The sequence below is a fragment of the Pteropus medius genome, unplaced genomic scaffold (assembly GCF_902729225.1).
Source record: "Pteropus medius unplaced genomic scaffold, Ma_sr-lr_union100, whole genome shotgun sequence".
Taxonomy (NCBI): domain Eukaryota; kingdom Metazoa; phylum Chordata; class Mammalia; order Chiroptera; family Pteropodidae; genus Pteropus; species Pteropus medius.
The window spans coordinates 20967397-20985281 of record NW_024342473.1 but is presented as its reverse complement, the minus strand read 5'-3'; the positions used below and the strand labels follow the sequence as shown (position 1 = coordinate 20985281).

General features: G+C 35.5%; 1 protein-coding gene across 1 annotated transcript in view; it reads left to right on the top strand.

Moving 5' to 3' along the window:
• LOC120604618 (protein unc-13 homolog C) overlaps positions 1-9644 on the top strand; it is a 348907-nt gene extending 339263 nt beyond the window's left edge. The window contains exons 27-29 of the mRNA XM_039865545.1: positions 3608-3700; positions 4919-5078; positions 7852-9644. Of these exons, the coding sequence (XP_039721479.1) occupies positions 3608-3700; positions 4919-5078; positions 7852-8137 (539 nt within the window). The 3' untranslated portion in view covers positions 8138-9644. The remainder of the gene's footprint in view (positions 1-3607; positions 3701-4918; positions 5079-7851) is intronic.
• Positions 9645-17885: the final 8241 nt, after the last annotated feature.

Genomic DNA, 17885 nt, shown 5'->3' with positions numbered 1-17885 from the left:
AGAGGGTGTAAATTGTTACAATCTGGGGCAAAATTAAAATTCAAATTGACAAACTTTACTTCTAGAAATTATACTATAGATGAATGTGCAAATATAAAAAAGAATTATTCATTATAGTCTGTTTCTAATAGTAAAGGATAGAAAACAACTAAAATGTAAATTATGTTATATTTATATAATGGAATGAAGGCCAAACATTATTTCAAGTGTTTTAAATGTTTTAATATCTGTAAACAGTTCAATGATTTATTTTTAAGCAAATACTCATCGAATACTTACTTTGTAGTTAGTCCCGTGATATTCCGGGCTATGGTAAAGAATGAGAGATGGGTTTACATATGCTCAAATGGATTGATCTTCATAATACATATTTTAGGTAAAAAGATAAAAAGTAAAGCATAGTTGGAGCATGTGCTTCTAATTGTGGAAAAATGTATATATTCATAAAGGATATATTTTTTAATTTTATTTTCAGTTATCATTGGCAAACAATACTATATTAGTTTCAAAGGTACAACATAGTGATTAGACACTATGATTAAATCACAAAGTGATCACTCCAATAAATCTAGTGCCCCTTTGACACACCATACATAATTATTACAATATTATTAGCTAAATTCATGCTATACTTTCTATCTCCATAACTATTTTGTAACTACCAATTTGTACTTCTTAATCCCTTTCCCCTATTTCACCAACTCCCCAACCTCCCTGCCATCTGGTAACCCTCAAAATGTTCTCTATATGAGTTTGTTTGCATATACATGCATTCATATGGCATTTGTCTTCCTCTATCTGACTTACTGTACTCAGCACACTATCATCATAAAATAATTTTTTCTAGCCCCTTACTTTTAGTCTGTGTCTTTTCATCTGAAGTGAGCCTCATGTAGGCAGCCTATGTAAGGGTCTTGGTTTCTCATGCATTCAGCCACCCTATCTTTTGAATGGAGCATTTAATTCTTTTTCATTTGAAGTACTAGTTGATAGATATGTAGTTATTGCCATTCTTTAGACTTTTGATACATATTTTTTTCTTAAGTCCCTCCAACATTTCCTGTAATACTAGCTTGATGGTGATGAACTCCTTTAGCTTTTTCTTGTCTGAGAAGCTCTTTATCTGTCCTTCGATTCTAAATAACTTTGCTGTATAAAATAATCTTTGTTGTAGGTCCTGGGTTTCATCACTTTGAATATTTTGTGCCAAGCCCTTCTGGCTTGTAAAATTTGTTGAGAAATCAGCTGACAGTCTTAAAAGCGTTCCCTTGAATGTAACTAATTGCTTTTCTCTTGCTGCTTTTAAGATTCTCTCTTTGAATTTAATCTTTGGAATTTTAATTATGATGTGTCTTGGTGTGAGACTCTTTGGGATCATCTTGTTTGGGACTCTCTGAACTTTCTGGGCTTGTATGTCTATTTCCCTTTCCAAGTTAGGGAAGTTTTTCATCATTATTTCTTCAAATAGGTTTTCAATTCCTTGCTCTCTGTCTTCTCCTTCTGGTACTCCTATGGTACAAATGTTATGCTTAATATTGTCCCAGAGGCTTCTTAAACTATCTTCATTTTTTTTGGATTCTTTTTGCTTGTTGCTGTTCAGATTGGGTGCCCATCTTCTATGTCACTAATTCAATCTTCCGTTTCATCCACTCTGTTGATTCCCTCTAATGTACTCTTTATCTCAGATACTGTATTCTTCATTTCTGACTGGACCTCTATTATGTTTTCTCTTTTTTATATTTTTTATATTTTCTATCTTTGTTAAATTTCTCACTGAGTTCATCTACTCTTCCTCTAAGTTCATTGAGCATCCTTATAACCAGTGTTTTGAACTCCGCATCTGGTATATTGCTTGCCTCCATTTTGGTGAATTCTTTTTCTAGAGCTTTGTTCTGTTTTTTTTTTTTCATGTGGGACAGGCTTGTTTCTCATTTTGGCTGCCTTCCTGTGTCTGTTTCAATGTATTAGGTACAGCTCCTAAGTCTCCTGGTCTTAGTAGGATGGTTTTATGTAGTAGGTATGCAGTGGGGCCCCTTGGCACAGATCTGGGAGGGGTCCAGCTGCAGGTCAAGTTCAGCCATAGCCTGTGCACCTCTGGGGCCACCTGGTAATAGACATCTTGAGGGGCCAAGTTAGAAACCGAGGCAGGCTGCTGTTAGTGTGGGGCTTGGGCTGCTCAGCAAGGAGTACAGAGCATGCCAAGGCCAGATGCAGCTTCTTTGGGTTTTGTGAGCCTTTGAGAGATTTTATGAAATGTTCCAGCATGGGGCCAAGACAGCCGTTTGTATGGAATAAATTAGCAGAAGCAGCTTGGGTAGGCCCACAAGTTGGGAGAGGCAGAGCAACCTGTGTTATCCAGGTTGATGGATAACACAGGTTGCTCTGTGTCTGCAGCCTGGGACGGCTTAACAAAAGAACAATGGCTTCTGCCTGCACCCCTATCCTGGAGCAAGCCTCCCCTCCAGCCCTCTCCCTGAAGCCCAACATCTCAGAGCCTCCCGTGTGTCCCTGGCACCCCTCAAGCAGCTGCACCAGCACTAGCACTCAGTGAGAGAGTCAGGCCCAGTGTGGGCCCTTTAAGAGGAAGGTCTCCACTTCCTGCAGCCCTCTACCTTACTCAGCCACAACCTCTACTGGTTTTTGCACCCAGAAGTTGTGGAGACTTCTCTTTTCAGCTCTGGAACCCTGGGCTTGGGAGCCCAGTGTGTGGCTGGGACCCCTCGCTCCTCCATTTGGAGAAGGGGCTCTGCAGCCAAGATAGCCCTCCCGATTCTCGATTGCCTCTCCTAGCGTTTTAAGGTGATCTAATTGTAGGGCTTCTGTTCAACCACATACTGGTTGCTGTATAGTTTTGTTATAATTTTGGTGTGATTACTAGAGGAGGCGTGTACAGCCTCTGCCTTCTACGCCATCTCAAACTGAGTATAAATGATATGTTAATAGATGAGTATATACTAAGAGGCTGGTGTTATTATCCCTATTTTACAAATGAGAAAACTGAGCCTTGAGTGTACAGCAAATTCTGATCACAGAACCAGTGGTGGCATAACTGATTTGAATTCAAGTTTATCTGATCCCAAATCACAGGCACTTCCCAATGCTTGACTAACCTTTATCAAAGTAGACTACTTTTTAGACCTTATAAATATGTCATAGAACTTGTCACAGAATATTGCAATAATATTTGTATGTTAGTCTCTCCTGGCCTACTGTAGGCTTCATGATGGCAGGTGCACTGGCATGGGACATTGTAGCAAAGGTCTTAAGGGAATGACAATAACACATCTTTGTATATAAGCAATAAATAGAGCTTTATTAAGTGCCTGGTAAGGCAACTGCAAGTTCTTTTAACAATAATACTAACACAGTATCTTATGTCTGAGGACCATATGAAATTTTAGCTCAGTGGGCAAAATGTTTATACCCATGTCTCAAAATTGTATTGCAAATTTAATTAGTGGACATTTACCAATACCTATTATGTGCTATTAATGAAAAGAACCATTCATTTCCAGAAGAAGACACTTTAAAGTCCCTTATGCAGAGAATGCAGATGTCTATTAAGTAGTCTGAAAGTTCAGGCCAGTAAATTTCCACTTGTTTTCAGGTCGATCCTCCAAAGATTCAGTGGGTCAGATATCTGTTCATGTGGACATCACCACCACCCCAGGAACTGGAGAGCATAAAATCACTGTAAAAGGTATATTTCAGATCCAAGAAATCAAAGAGGCCATTAGATTTTTAACCTCTACAGTAATATTAAAATATAATTTTTCCTTAGATCTGTTTTTAAAACTGTATATTGAATGATTTTATGGCATGCTTAGAATTTCATGAAACCAGAACTTTTTAAAAAATCATTGGCACAGATATTTAGCCTATATTATTTGAAATATCTAAATGATTCAAATACATTAGTGATTACATTTCATGACTATATTTTGAACATTTTCTTTGTGGTCGATGCTATGATATATATTGAACACTAGTGCCAGGATTGGCTGCATAACTTGTCAATCAAATTTTAGATAAGTCTGTATGTTCTTACTAATTTATCTCCTTTTTCTATGTGATTTCTAACAACTGGTTTGATTTTTTTTAATAATTGGTTCAATCTATTGGTTTTACTTTGTAAAAACACAATCTCAATGCAAGAGTCATTTCAAAGGTGAAATTTAATATATTGCTCAATAGAACCACATTTTTGTATTATAGACTTAGTCATTTAAAATATTTAAACCAATGTCTGAAGATTTGTGAACCTTTTGCATTAGCAAATTTAGTTATAAGATACTTCCTTAAGGATATCATCATCAAAGAATGTACATTTAAGAATTATTTATGATGCCTGAAGTTGGGAAACAACCATAATGTTTAATAAGTGGTTAAATATAGGATGAACTATCTACATAAAGGAATATTTGCAGTTGGAAAATATATTATGAATATATAAAGATCCATGGTGGATTTAAAAAATACGGCTACTTATATGACTAATATTTTATGATTTCATTTTATATATAATTAAATATTGAAAGCATATACACCAAAGTATTTCCTCTGAAAAATTAGATTTATTTTAATCCATTTTCTGTATATATTAAACATTTTATAATGAACACAATTTTATCTAAGAGGAATAACTTTTCATTAGTAATATCATTTCAATTACAGCTAACTTTTTGCCACATCAATGCCACACAGCTTTAGAGCTGACAGCCCCATCAAATGTGCATGCCAGAAAGTTGTTTTTCTTCAAGGATATTTTCTTGTCAGTGGAATTAGGGCACTAGCAAATGTAAATTATGGCTTCATACATCATTTTAATAATAAAAATTCATTCTAAAGACCAAAAACAGAGGCTAATAATTCACACATTTATTTGCTAACACTTTTGGTTTCCCTTTTTGGTTTTTAGTGATTGCCATAAGTAACCTCAACTGGCAGACTACTGCAATGTTCCGCCCCTTTGTTGAAGTTTGTATGCTGGGGCCCAACCTTGGAGACAAGAAAAGAAAACAAGGCACAAAGACAAAAAGCAACACGTGGTCACCCAAGTACAATGAAACATTTCATTTGTAAGTCATGACCCAAGTTATTTATTCAACTAGATGATAGACACTGTATAGCTAAACTTATAGAGGGGTTCATGATAGGAATGGCACTGGGCTTTGCTAAGGAAAATGAAACCTAAGTATTTAAGTATTGAACTTCATCAGTCATCCCAGGCAAATGAAGGCTATATTTTTAGTTCCTTTCCATTTGCTCAGTATCTGTTCAGTACCTACCATATATCAGGCAATATTATAGGCATTAGGTATGTGCAATAGGAGGTCTCTGTTTTCATGGAAGTTACTTTCTAGAGATGAAAAACAAAATCACAGATTTATCATATGATAGAATTATACAGAATTAAAACAGGGTGATATGATAGAATGGTTGGTTGGTTGCTTAGACTGAGCATTCGAAAAGCCTCTCTGAACAGGTGACTTAAATTAAAATCTGAGAAAATAACCAGTCATGTAAGGAAGGGTATTGAGAGCATTTCAGGCTAAACAAAAGTACAAGAGCTCTAAGGCAAGAGCCTACTTGGCATATTTAAGAAACGGTGTATAAGGGCAAGAGGTGGTCAGAGTACAGGAGACTAGGTTGATTCTAAGTTAAATAGAAGGCCTTGAAAGATTTTCAGATAAGAGGATGAACAATCTCATTTACATTTTTAAGTAATTATTCTGTTTGCTGTATAGAGAAATAATTATAGGGAAGGAAGACCAAATATGTAAAGGTGAGTTAGAAGGCTATTGCAATAATCCAGGCAAGAGATAATCTTGACTGACCAGATGGTAGTAGGGAGATAGAAGTGGAAAGATTCTAGATATTGATTAAAAATAGATTCTATAGAACTTGCAGTGGACTGGAGGTAGAACAAAAGTATATGTTAGGTTTCCAAGAACATTTAATTTAGGGTATTAAAGACTTATTTACAAAAATGTGAGAATACAGGGACTTCAAGGAATTATGATATAACCTGGAGCTGGTAGTAGTTGCCCCTACTGCAACAGAGGAAGGATAGGAAGACTCGTTACTAAAACTAGGGAAGTGAAAGTTTCATGTATAGTCAGTCAGCCACCTTAAAAGACTAGTAGCCTTCCATGGAGGAAAACAGCCCTCTTGAGGCGGCCGCACAGGCAAGGAGCCAGGAACATAAAGACTTTGACCTTACTCTCATTACTTCTGATTTCCCCATGGGGCTCCCTTTTGGCCAACACTAACTGGAAGCCATAGCACAGAGAAACTGTAGTCCTTACAGGCCAGCAGTCTATTGCAAAGTGCAAAGAGAAGGATGGAGAGTAGATCCCACTGGGGCAAATGGAAGATATCTGATACCAAATGAAATCAAGGATGACCCCGAGGTTTTTGGCAGTAGCAAGTGAGTAGATAGTGATTTACTAAGATGGGAGAGATCAAGGATTTTAAATCTATTAATTCGGAGGTGCTTATTAGAGCTACAAGAAGAAATATCAAGTACACAACTAGATATAACTTGAGAATAATCTGCATATTTGTAGTTCCATAAATATAGATGATGTGAGCTAGGGGCTTGCACACACCACAACGGTCTCTGTTGGTTTGGTTTTTATTTTGCACTCGAGTTCCCAGAGAACTTTCAGCATTCTGTGCTCTGAATACTTAACTATTCTACCACATCTGTTAAAAGGATTAATAGATTAATCATAATACCTGCTAACAAACCAGCTCACTAGATTCTCTCTCTCTATTCCAAATTGTGCAAAACAAAATTGATCCAATTAAAATGCCTTCTAAACTGTTCTAGAAGTACTTGAATCATGCAAGATATAACACTTAGAGCTACCAGGACCCAATTCTGGGAAAAGGCAGCATTTTGATATACTTCATTTCACAAGAAGATATGGCTCCTGTCATATTTTGTTTTACTATTCTTATCCACTAGGCTTCTATTTTCTTTCATATTTCATATTGTCACTAAGTCCACAGTTTAGTTATCACTGTCACCCAAAAACGAAAGTTTGAGTCACTAGAAAGAGATGTAGAAGCTTGTACTGCTGAGGGCTAGATGTGCATTCACTGGAAAGTCAAGAATATCTGAGAGTGAATTAAAATAAAGGGCAGGGGAGGATTATTCTCAGCATACCACTCAGCCTTCTTCATTATGTCCAGTCGGGCACTGATAGTTGTCTTGGGTTGTTATTAGTAGAGGCCATCGGCAGCCCCACACTTGACTAGGCTAACTTTTGCCATACGAGAGCACTGGCCTTTGCTGGAACTAATTTACTCTGGAGATTTGTATCCAATTTGGCATCTTGTAAATAGTGCTCGATAGTCTGTGCAGTATATTCTCTTGAGAAAAGGCTTCTAGCTCTAACAGCATATCCAGGAGTCTGAAGTAAAGAAAAGAAGTTATAATAACTGATCTTGAAAAGGCACATAAATTCTTCCAAGAGGTTCCCCTCACTCTGGCCTAGCTCCCATGACCCCTAGCAACCCCAACCTATCCCTATATCAGTGGGGAGACCCTGCCTCCAATGATTAAGTACAATATAATATTTTAATTCCAGCTTCTACTGATACACTTAACATCAGGCCAGTAAAGCATATTTAGATGTATTTCCTATTTAGGGAAAGTTTTTAATTGTCTTTACATAGATATATTACTTGGCACTCTAAAGAGTATTTGCACCAGAAATAAAATACAATGATACTCTGTTTGCCAGTATAATCTGAGCAATGTATAACATTTTAACAGTACTTTTTAAACTACATTGCATGGGGTAAATTTTTGCTCAACATTCATATTTTTAATCTACACAGCATTCTGGGTCATGAAAACCACCCAGGGGCCTATGAACTTCATCTTTCCGTTAAGGATTACTGCTTTGCCCGAGAAGATCGAATTATCGGAATGACAGTAATTCAGCTACAGAACATAGCAGAAAAGGGAAGTTATGGGGCATGGTATCCTCTTTTGAAAAATGTCTCTGTGGATGAAACTGGTTTGACTATCCTTAGAATACTCTCTCAGAGGACCAGTGATGATGTGGCTAAAGAATTTGTAAGACTTAAATTTGAAACAAGATCTGCTGAAGAGAGTGCTTGAAAAGAATACTGAAGACACCATCTTCGCGAATTCATAAACTCTAATTGTTTGACTACTGCATGCATGTGCAAATACATGGGAATGTTTCTTTTACTACGTTTCAGTGTTTGCCAGTATTCACATACAATGTCAACAAGGTATGTGGAAAACCTGAACTTTTACACCATTTCTGGTCTTTGGGTAATAAATGTTCCATGAAGTGCCAAAATTATGACGTAAAGTGAAATATCCAGAATCTTTTTAAATGTTGATTTCATTTTATTACCAATTTCTCATCCATTAAACATACTCAACAATTAGTGTTTTGAGTTTGTCTATTAATTGTCTGTTAAATTAGTTTCTATTGCCCATGGATCAGAAAGGATTTGTTACTCGAATTCTGTTTTATTTAGACTTACCTCATTGTAGATGTCTTACAAATACCCTTTTCTATCATAACTAGAAATGCAGTCACTTCTAGAAAGCATTTGTAATTTTATAGTTGCAGATATATTGTGATGATTTTTGCATACAAATTAAAATAGAAAAGGTGGGAAATATTTTATGCTGACAGGTTTCCAACCTTTCTGAAATATCACTGTGAAGAAATGCTGTTAAAGCAAACTTGTACAAAGCAATGCTAAATAGAGTTTGTTAACAATGTTTGATATATTAACAAAACTTTGTTCTTTAAAACTGCCAAGGTCACATCACATTTGTAAAAAAGGTAAGTTGATACATTTGCCATCTAGCATTATGTCTTGGCTTTACCATATTTCATTCTTTAGAAAGTCATGGGATTAATGGTTTCGAAATGTGATGGAAGGTTTTTTCATAAAATTACCTATGATAAGTAACTATACTATTAGTGTTTTCCCTCTGACAGTTATGACTATTTTATTTCCTTAGCACTGTATAATCAGTTAAATACTTTTTTCTTTTAAAAATATTCAACACCATATACTGAATGCAGCATTACTATATATTGCACTAGAGCAAAAAGTCACGTCCTTAACTGTTTAGTGAAAAATGTAAACGTCTAAAGAAATTGCTTATAATTTTGTAATTTGTTATTTATAAGACGACCAAGATGCATCAGATGAAAACAATACAGCAAGGTACATAATAAAACTAAGTTGGATTTTGAATATAAAATAGTTTATGAATATTTGCATTTTCTGTATTTTTATGGCTTGACTTTTTTAGAGTCTGCATCTAAATACTTGGCTGTAGAACAGTACTTTGTAATTTATGGTCATAACTGTTAGTGGACAACATACACATGCAGAAACAAGAACCAGTTATTGTGTTTTGCAAACAAGCTGGTCTGATATGTTAAGAACAGAAATAAATATTATCATGACTCTCAGAACCATTCTGTTACTGGATGTGAAAGCACAGACTGGTGAGATCCACTAATTCATGTTAAATTGTTAGGCAATCGCTTTGTTAATGACTTCTCCAAATGCATAGTACAATGTGATCCTCTGGCATATGCATTAATAAATGGATGTATATTGAGTACATGTAACACTTTATTGTATCTTCCGCCTTATTTAATTATGCAACACCATTTCATTATTTAGAAATAACAACTACAGCCTTTTTTCCTTTACTGGATTGAAGAATCTTTATACTCTTTGGTTCTAATATCTCAGAATTTGAGATATTGAAAAATTTTCCAGCACTGATATTCATGGAAATGGCTACATAATACAAGATAATGACACTCAAAATAATAAGAAGTGATGTAGCTAACTGTATGTCTCTGAATACCGTTAAGCCCCATAAGAAAATTCAGATATAACTATATGAGCAGTCAACCTGTAAACAAGCAACACTGTTAAACAACAGCTTACTCATTATTTCAGTGAAGGACTCACTCTAGATTTATCTTATAATGATCTTACAGAACATTGACTTGACCTCTTTAGGAGCACTTTAATGTCATAAAACATGATACACTTGACTAAATGGCATTTGGGGTTTGCACCAATTACTTAAAAAGATTTTAAGCTAAGTATTTTTCCAGTATCCATTCTCTTGTTTAAATATAAAATCTATAACAGCAGTGTGAATTGAATCTATTTATTATAAAATACAGATACTAATTTCGAAAGTTAGAAATTCTGCAGTTTTTGTTGTTTCTCCCAAGACACAAGTATTTCTGCTCTCTTCAAAACAAAGTCTATTGTGTTTACATACCCAAATTAGTAGTCACTGAGGCTCACAGCAATCTGTGTCAACTATACACTCCATTAAAGCGTATGTCAATTTATATTATTCTAGATAAAATGCACACAGATGTTATTTTATAGATGAACGTCTCATTAGAGGTTCTTAAAGGAACAAATGAAAATCAACTTTGGCCAAAATGAAGTATTTACAGTCATACTGGATCATTTCTTATATTCAAATAACCTAATTACTCTATTTCTAGGATAATTTACATATTGAATTTCTCTTAAATGAGGCACATTTAAAAATGACAATTCTAGTTTAATATTTTTCATTTGGTATTTTTAAATAAATGATGTGATGTTTACTTTCTTTTAATTTTTCTTTATTATATAGATATAACTATATGAGCCCTATGTAGTAGCTTTAATCTTTATACTTAAATAATTAAAAATAACCATATTTATACAGGACTCAAGAAATATCCTCAAGTAGATAGCTGATTCCCCTATTACCACTTGGCAGAATTCTTGAACACATAGGGAAGAACGTCCACAGAAAAGAAAAACCAATGGCAATAAATTTAGAGATACTCTCAATGAAAATGAAAATGTAAAATATCCTTTACTTATCAAATTGGCAAAAAAATATTAAAAAGTTGATTCAAGAATCAACATAATATTTTGAACAATTCTTCACCAATAACATTAATAAGATCCAAGTATACTTTGCATCCATTAACTACAGGAGCTGAAAGAAAATGTTTTGGATGCAATAAATAGCACACATTGTGATGATGATGATGGCAAAGAGAAATAAATAATGAGAAGATATTACATTTGCAGCAGGATAACCCTTTGTTGTAGGGTTATTGTAGGATATTGAACAGCATCCCTGGCCTCTTCCCTGGGTCCAGATATCATGACCTTTACCTTAAAAATTGGCAAGAACCAATTTTTACACCTATTAAACCAGGTGTAAACAGGTTGGCTGTATAACAAACCTCTCCTCTGTCACCTACCCTTCTAAACTCTCAGTGCTAAAATATTGCAACCAAAGAAGGTTGTGTTCCTCTAGTATTGGTTCTTTCTGAAAGTTTGGAAATAAATCTCTGATTTAAAAAAGGACATCGGCATCAAGACAGCATGAGAAAACTTCTTGGTCTCTTTCCCTAAAGTTTCAAGTTGGACAACTGTAATTCAACAAATCATTACCTGTGTAACACACACACATCTGAAGGTGGGCAAGTCATAGAAAGCAGGAGAGGCATGAAGGTGGGAAGACAGAGATGAGAGCTGCAGATGCAATATGGTGTTTACCAGGGCCCCAGCAGATGTCCTAGCAGTGAATAGTCAAGTTACCTGTTCTGGGCAGGCCAGAGGGAGCATTCTAGCCTGAGTGGCAGGTACACTTCGAGGTTGAGCTCAGGGACAGGAGCAGAGAAGTGGTGCAAAGGGTGAAAGCTATAGTAGAGCAGCCCTCATCACCGGAGGGAAAAAAAAGAGCTGGGGATTCGTTAATTTATACCCCCTCGGCCTCCCATAGCCCACCCGGCTCCAGTAGATACAGCAATGATGGAGGCAGGTCATGAAGGGGCAGTAGCAACATTCCAGCCAGAGTGGCCTGTACTCATTGCAGCTAAACCCAGTGGAAAAAACAAAGCCCTTCCCTCACCCATCACAGCGAAACATGGTAGAGGCAGCTGGAATACCTCAGATAGCACCCTGTGGCTGACAGCTTCCGGTTGCAGGAAAGCAGCACTGGAAATTCAAAGGACCAGAGCTCCATTGCCCATCACATCCTACCATTGGGGGTGATGCCCTGAGACTTAGGTGACCAGGTCATAGAGGGGATGCCCACCTCCTAGGGGGAATATGAAACATTTTACACAGCAGAGGTGACACCGCCCCCACAGAGATCTGGTAAGTCCCAGTAGTAGAGGTAAGAGAAAACAAAAAAGGAATGATAATTATGTGATAAGAGGCGCTAGCTAACACGACAATGGCAATCATACTGCAATATATAAATGTATCAAATCAACATTTGTACACCTTAAAATTACATTATAGGTCAAATATATTTTGATTTAATAGAGAAATCCAGGCCACAGGAATAAGGACTAAAAGCAAATACCAGTTATAATTTACAAAGATATTGACACATCAAAATAGAATGGAAAACACGGGACATTTGAATAATACATTTAACCAGAAAGAATTGATAAGTCACTCTTAAAATTTGCAGATATTATAAATAGTGCATATACTTTCTCAAGCCATATAGAAAATTCGCAATATTAATCTTTTGTCACTAAGGAAATATCATTAAATAGGTAGGAAGGGGGTGAGGAATGAAGGGGAAAGGAGAAATACATGCCATACTAGACATATTCTAATAGGTAACAAAATTAACTCACCTTTGGCAAAAAGATGAAAATATAGGCAAAATAAAGCACAAAAACTTACAATATTTTAAAATTTATAACCCCTTGCTAATAAATTTTAAAGTGTGGATAAAACATATACTTCTCTGGCAAACTTATTTACTAAATATATTAGTCCAAGTAAATAACATTAGCTTTTGTAGCAAGCAATGCAAAGTCTCGTGGCTCAAAACAATAAAGGTTTATTTCTTACTCACAGCAAACTCGGTGTGGTTTGGTTGATTCCTGGGCAGATTTTTTTTAAGCAGTGACTTCAGCATCCTTCCTCCACGTGCAGCCATCTAGACGAGAAAAAATATGGACTATTTTAAGGTAGTCATGGAAGTAGCATATATCATTATCCATCCACATTCCACTGGCCTAACTGAAAGGCCACCTAACTGCAAGGGCGGCTAAGCAAAGAAGGCATCCTCTGTTTCCTGAAAGGAACCCAGCTAGCATTACTGAGCATAGAGCCAGTTTCTGCTATGTGAACATTGACTCATAATGAAGCACAAAGATGGCTGAGCTGTAACTATGGACGCAATTGAAATTATTATAAAAGAATCTTATCTCTAAAAGTTCTGGAAGAATCTAGTTTTATTCGTGAGTTCATGAAATATTCAAGAAGCAGTTCATATCTATATCCTATGAAATGTTAGAGCATTAAAAAAGGAAACTATTTTATGAAGCTAATTTAACACTGATTTCCACTGTGATCTAAATAGTGTCCCAGCATCTCACCTGCAAAGTGGAGATAACAATATCTCAGCACTGGAGTTATTGAGAGGATTAAATGAATTATGTAAAATATCTAAATAATGCCTGAAACATGGTAAATAATATATTCTTAAAATTATCATGCAATAAATAAAGAGACTAATCTTAATTTTAAATAAAATTTCAATTTTAAATACAAATATTTATAACAAAAATTGAGCTACTTTTCAAGTACCCACAGAGCTTATCACTTTGGAAATAACAACATTGTATAGCATTTACAAAACACCCTTTTCACATATACTATGCTCTTCTTCACAGAGGGGATTTAAAGCTAACAAAGCCCATTAACAATGGGGCCTGGAATTAAACCCAATCTCCACATGTTCTGTGGCGGAGAGATCTAATGATCTTGTTGCCTACCCACATTTTTTCTCCCCTTTCTCACTAAAAGGAGAATAGACATTATTTCAGGTAGCAAAGTTCCCTGTTAAAAGATGACATTTCTCAGCTTCCCTTGTACCTGTGGGTGGACATTGCCTTTCTCTTCTGCTTTATATTTGCTTCCAGGAATGTAAGTGTAATGGCTGGAGGTGTAGCAGTCATCTTAGATTATGAGGCAACTTTAAGGTCCTAAGTCATGTTCTAAGCCTAGAACCCTATGACTGTGAAGTCAGTATACTGGCCCAAGCTAGCAATCTCTAGACTCCATTTAAATGAAGAATGTAACCTTTTGAGTGTTAAAGTCATTATTATACAGAATGGAACCTAATCCTAACTGATATGTGCTATTTCTTCTATACTATAAGTGAGATAATCAAATTTTAGAGTAACCATAGGAAAAAAATTTTTTTGAATACTTAAATCGCATCTGATCACAAGCTTATTAGACATTCTTCTTTCAGCACTATCACTTTAAGTAAGGAATTGACTTGTGAAAAAAGAGGGAAAAAAATCCCAGCAGCATACATTCAGCCATACCTATAGCTTCAATTACAATCTGGCCCAGGGCCTAAATACATTTAACCATCGTAGACTACTTCTGTGAACTCAAAACATCCATACCCAACTGCTTACTGATATTTCAACTTAAAAGTCTGAAGCACTAAACTCAGACTGCCCAAAGCTGAATTCAGAAATGTCCCTTCAAACCCGACTACCTTAATTCTTTTCTATCACAGTAATTACCTTGAGTTAGGCCAGCGGATAGCTTACAGGTCAACTGAAGCAGATCTCCCTAACCTCCCACACCCAATCCACGACCAAGTAATATCTGTTTAAGCTTCTAGGTAGCTCTCAAATCAGCCCAACTTTTTCATACCACCCAGATTCACACAACTGCCATAGCTCTTATACTACTACCAAACCTCCAAATCTTTTAACCTGAATCCGTTTTGGCCTCTCCTCCATTCTCCTCCGCAGCTTTGCAATCAGCGCCACTTTTTAAAAAGCCAAATTCATCATGCAAGTCCTTTGCTTAAAACAGTGTAATGGTTTCCCATTGTCTTTACAATAAAGATAAAGATTAATAATACGACCTAAAAGAAAAACTGTGATCTGGCCCCTGGTACCTCTTCAACATCATATTCTCTGCTCCAGGTTCTCCGACCTTATGTTCATCAAATGTACCATCTGCACTCCTCAGAGTCTTGGCATCGGTTGTTCTCTTTTCCTGAAATTTCTTTTCCTCCCTTTTCTCTTTACTCCACACTTCCTCTCTCTTTCTTATTTTCTACTCAGCCTTAAAATCTTGACTCAAATCTTCTTTATCGAGCAACCTATCTGATAAAATAGTTTCCTCTTATAATATCTCATTGCGTCATATATACTTGTATGAATATTTGGTTAATATTTATCTATGCTCTCTTCTAAAACACACACTAGATGCTCTGAGAACATGAATTATATCTGCTTTTGCTATCATTGTATTTGTGTGATATAAAAATTTATGCCATTTGTATGGCATAAAAAAGGCACTCATATAGACGTATATGTGGCAATGGATTAAGTAGATATAATAAATATTCTAAAATATTAATAATAAATGAGTTATGGATATTTTATTTTACTCTTCAGTGTTTTACATTTCCTACAACTAGTATTAATAGTAATTTTTAAAGATACTTTGTTATTTTTTTTTAATCTTGAAAAACACAGACACTTGAATTCTATCAGGTATGTAAGGAATCTTAATTGAACTCTCTCTTATCCCTTGATAGCAGTGGCATTTACAAAGTTAAGGCACACATGCACACACATACCTAATCAGAAAAGTCCACAAAAATCTATTTTTCCCAGGATAATAAATATTTGTTAGCTTAGTCCTAAACTGGAAATAAGAGAACTCCAGTTTTCCTCAAGCAAGACCTCCAGTATCTACACAAGTCCCAAAAGGGCACCTTTATCCAACATCATTATAAAAAGAAAACAAGAAGAGAAAAAGGCTTCCTCAGGAATAAAAGAACCATGTAAAGCTTCAACATAATGCTTAGTGAGATTTTGAGATCCTGGCTGATTGCCCCCTTACCTAACCCTTCCTCAGGGAACTTGCATTTAAAGTCAAATAGGTTGTTCTTTTTTCACATATAGGGCTCCTGTGCTGAGATTTTATTGCCGATTTTGACCTTTGCTTTTCTGTTTTGATCATTCTCCCTCTTACTAACTGCACTGTGGTTTTGCCATAAAAAGGATCTATCTCAGATACTCAGTAAATGTTTAAGTGCTTAACAGAACAATATTTAATCATCATCCATTTTTCTTAAAAAAAAAAAAAAAAGCATCCCACAAGAATGCTTCAGTTTCTTGTGTGCCCGTAACCACTTTGAGGATTTTTAGAATTTGTGATTCCTATTATTATATGTGATATGAGTTACTAAAATGTTATCAAAATGCTAATTATATGAATTCTAGTGGAGAAAACTAATTGATTCAAGCAAATCTCTCCCTTCTTTGGGTATTGGGTAGGAGTATTATTTATTTGCTTTAATAATTTTTTTGTTTTTGAAATTAGATAAATTAAAGTCATATCACTTTTGGTTGGTATTTTAAAACCAACCAAAAGTTTTATCTGGATAAAACATCTCAAATCTCATCCTTGTAAGAAGAAATGAGGATTTATGTTAGGCTCAGGGTTTTCTTGTTATTGTTTGTTTCATGTTGTTTGATTTTAGTGATTTTGAGTTGCTAGGTACTAAGTGTTTCCTGAAACATAATTCTATATTAACACTTCTCTTTGCAGTTGGAGAGTCTATGGCACCCTAAAGTTTTGGGATTCTCTCCTACTGACAGAGTGTTAAGAGAATGAGGATGAATTTTGGCATCATGAAGACTTGGGTTCAGAACCTCATTCAGCGTTAACCAACTGTTGCCTTGCATGACTGTTTTACCTCTGAGTTTCAAATTACACTTTTGTAAACAGCACAATAACACCCACCTGATGAGTCTGTTCTGAAAATTGGTTAAGAAAATGCAATCATGCCCCTGGCCCGAAGTAGGCACTCAATAATCATTAGCTTCCTTCCCCTTTTCTTCAGAAAACTACACTAAATTTTGAACTGTTTTAAAAAAGGATTTTATGAAGTGTTTAGAGATTTCAATAAGTTTACATTTGTTTTTAACAAAAAAAAATATTTGGGTTGAACTCTAACAGGAGATGTCAAGATAGAAATGTTAAAATAGGAGCATTGTTTAAAGAACATTCTGTGATTGGAGACATGTTACAAATAACAGGAAGCTTGATGTTGAGGGTGTGTGAAGTATGTAATGAGAGCTACAACTTCTAGAGAACAGAGCATGACACTTGCTAAAGGTCATCTCAGAAAAAAATATCATGCAACACTTTGAAGATAGCCTTTCGTTTAATATCATGAAGACAGCTGTTGTCAGTTTTATTATATCTTTTACTGTTGAACAAACATGGACAAAATCTAACAAAACTTTAACAGTTAGTTATTAATAGCTTAATTAGCTCATCAGCTAATTAAGTTATTCATTGAATAAATTCAAACATACCTGTTTTCTCATGTTGAAAATATCAAGTCCTTTTTTGCTGATTATTTTTTAATAGCTTTTTAATGCCTGTCAGTGTGCGGCTCTGAAAAATCTTTCATATACAGTTATTACTTAGAGGAGAAGTTGCACTGAAATCTGCCACTGTGCAAGAAAGAGAATCCAAAGTCTTGAGATAGATGTCTCTTTTATCAAAGATCATTTTTTCCTGGACTCTATGATGGGCTTGCTGGTTGGAAACACTGGTTGGAAACAGATATAACCAGGCTGATTTAAGAAATCTACAGAAGGCACTTGTTAAGCCCTTCCTCTCCCTTCAAGAAAGTCTAATTGTTAGTGAACCCACTGACACTTCAGATTCACCAGTTCCTCCAACTTCCTCGAAGGAGTAGCCCTTTGACCTGTCACACTATGTGTTTCAAAGAGCTGATTCCTTCAGAC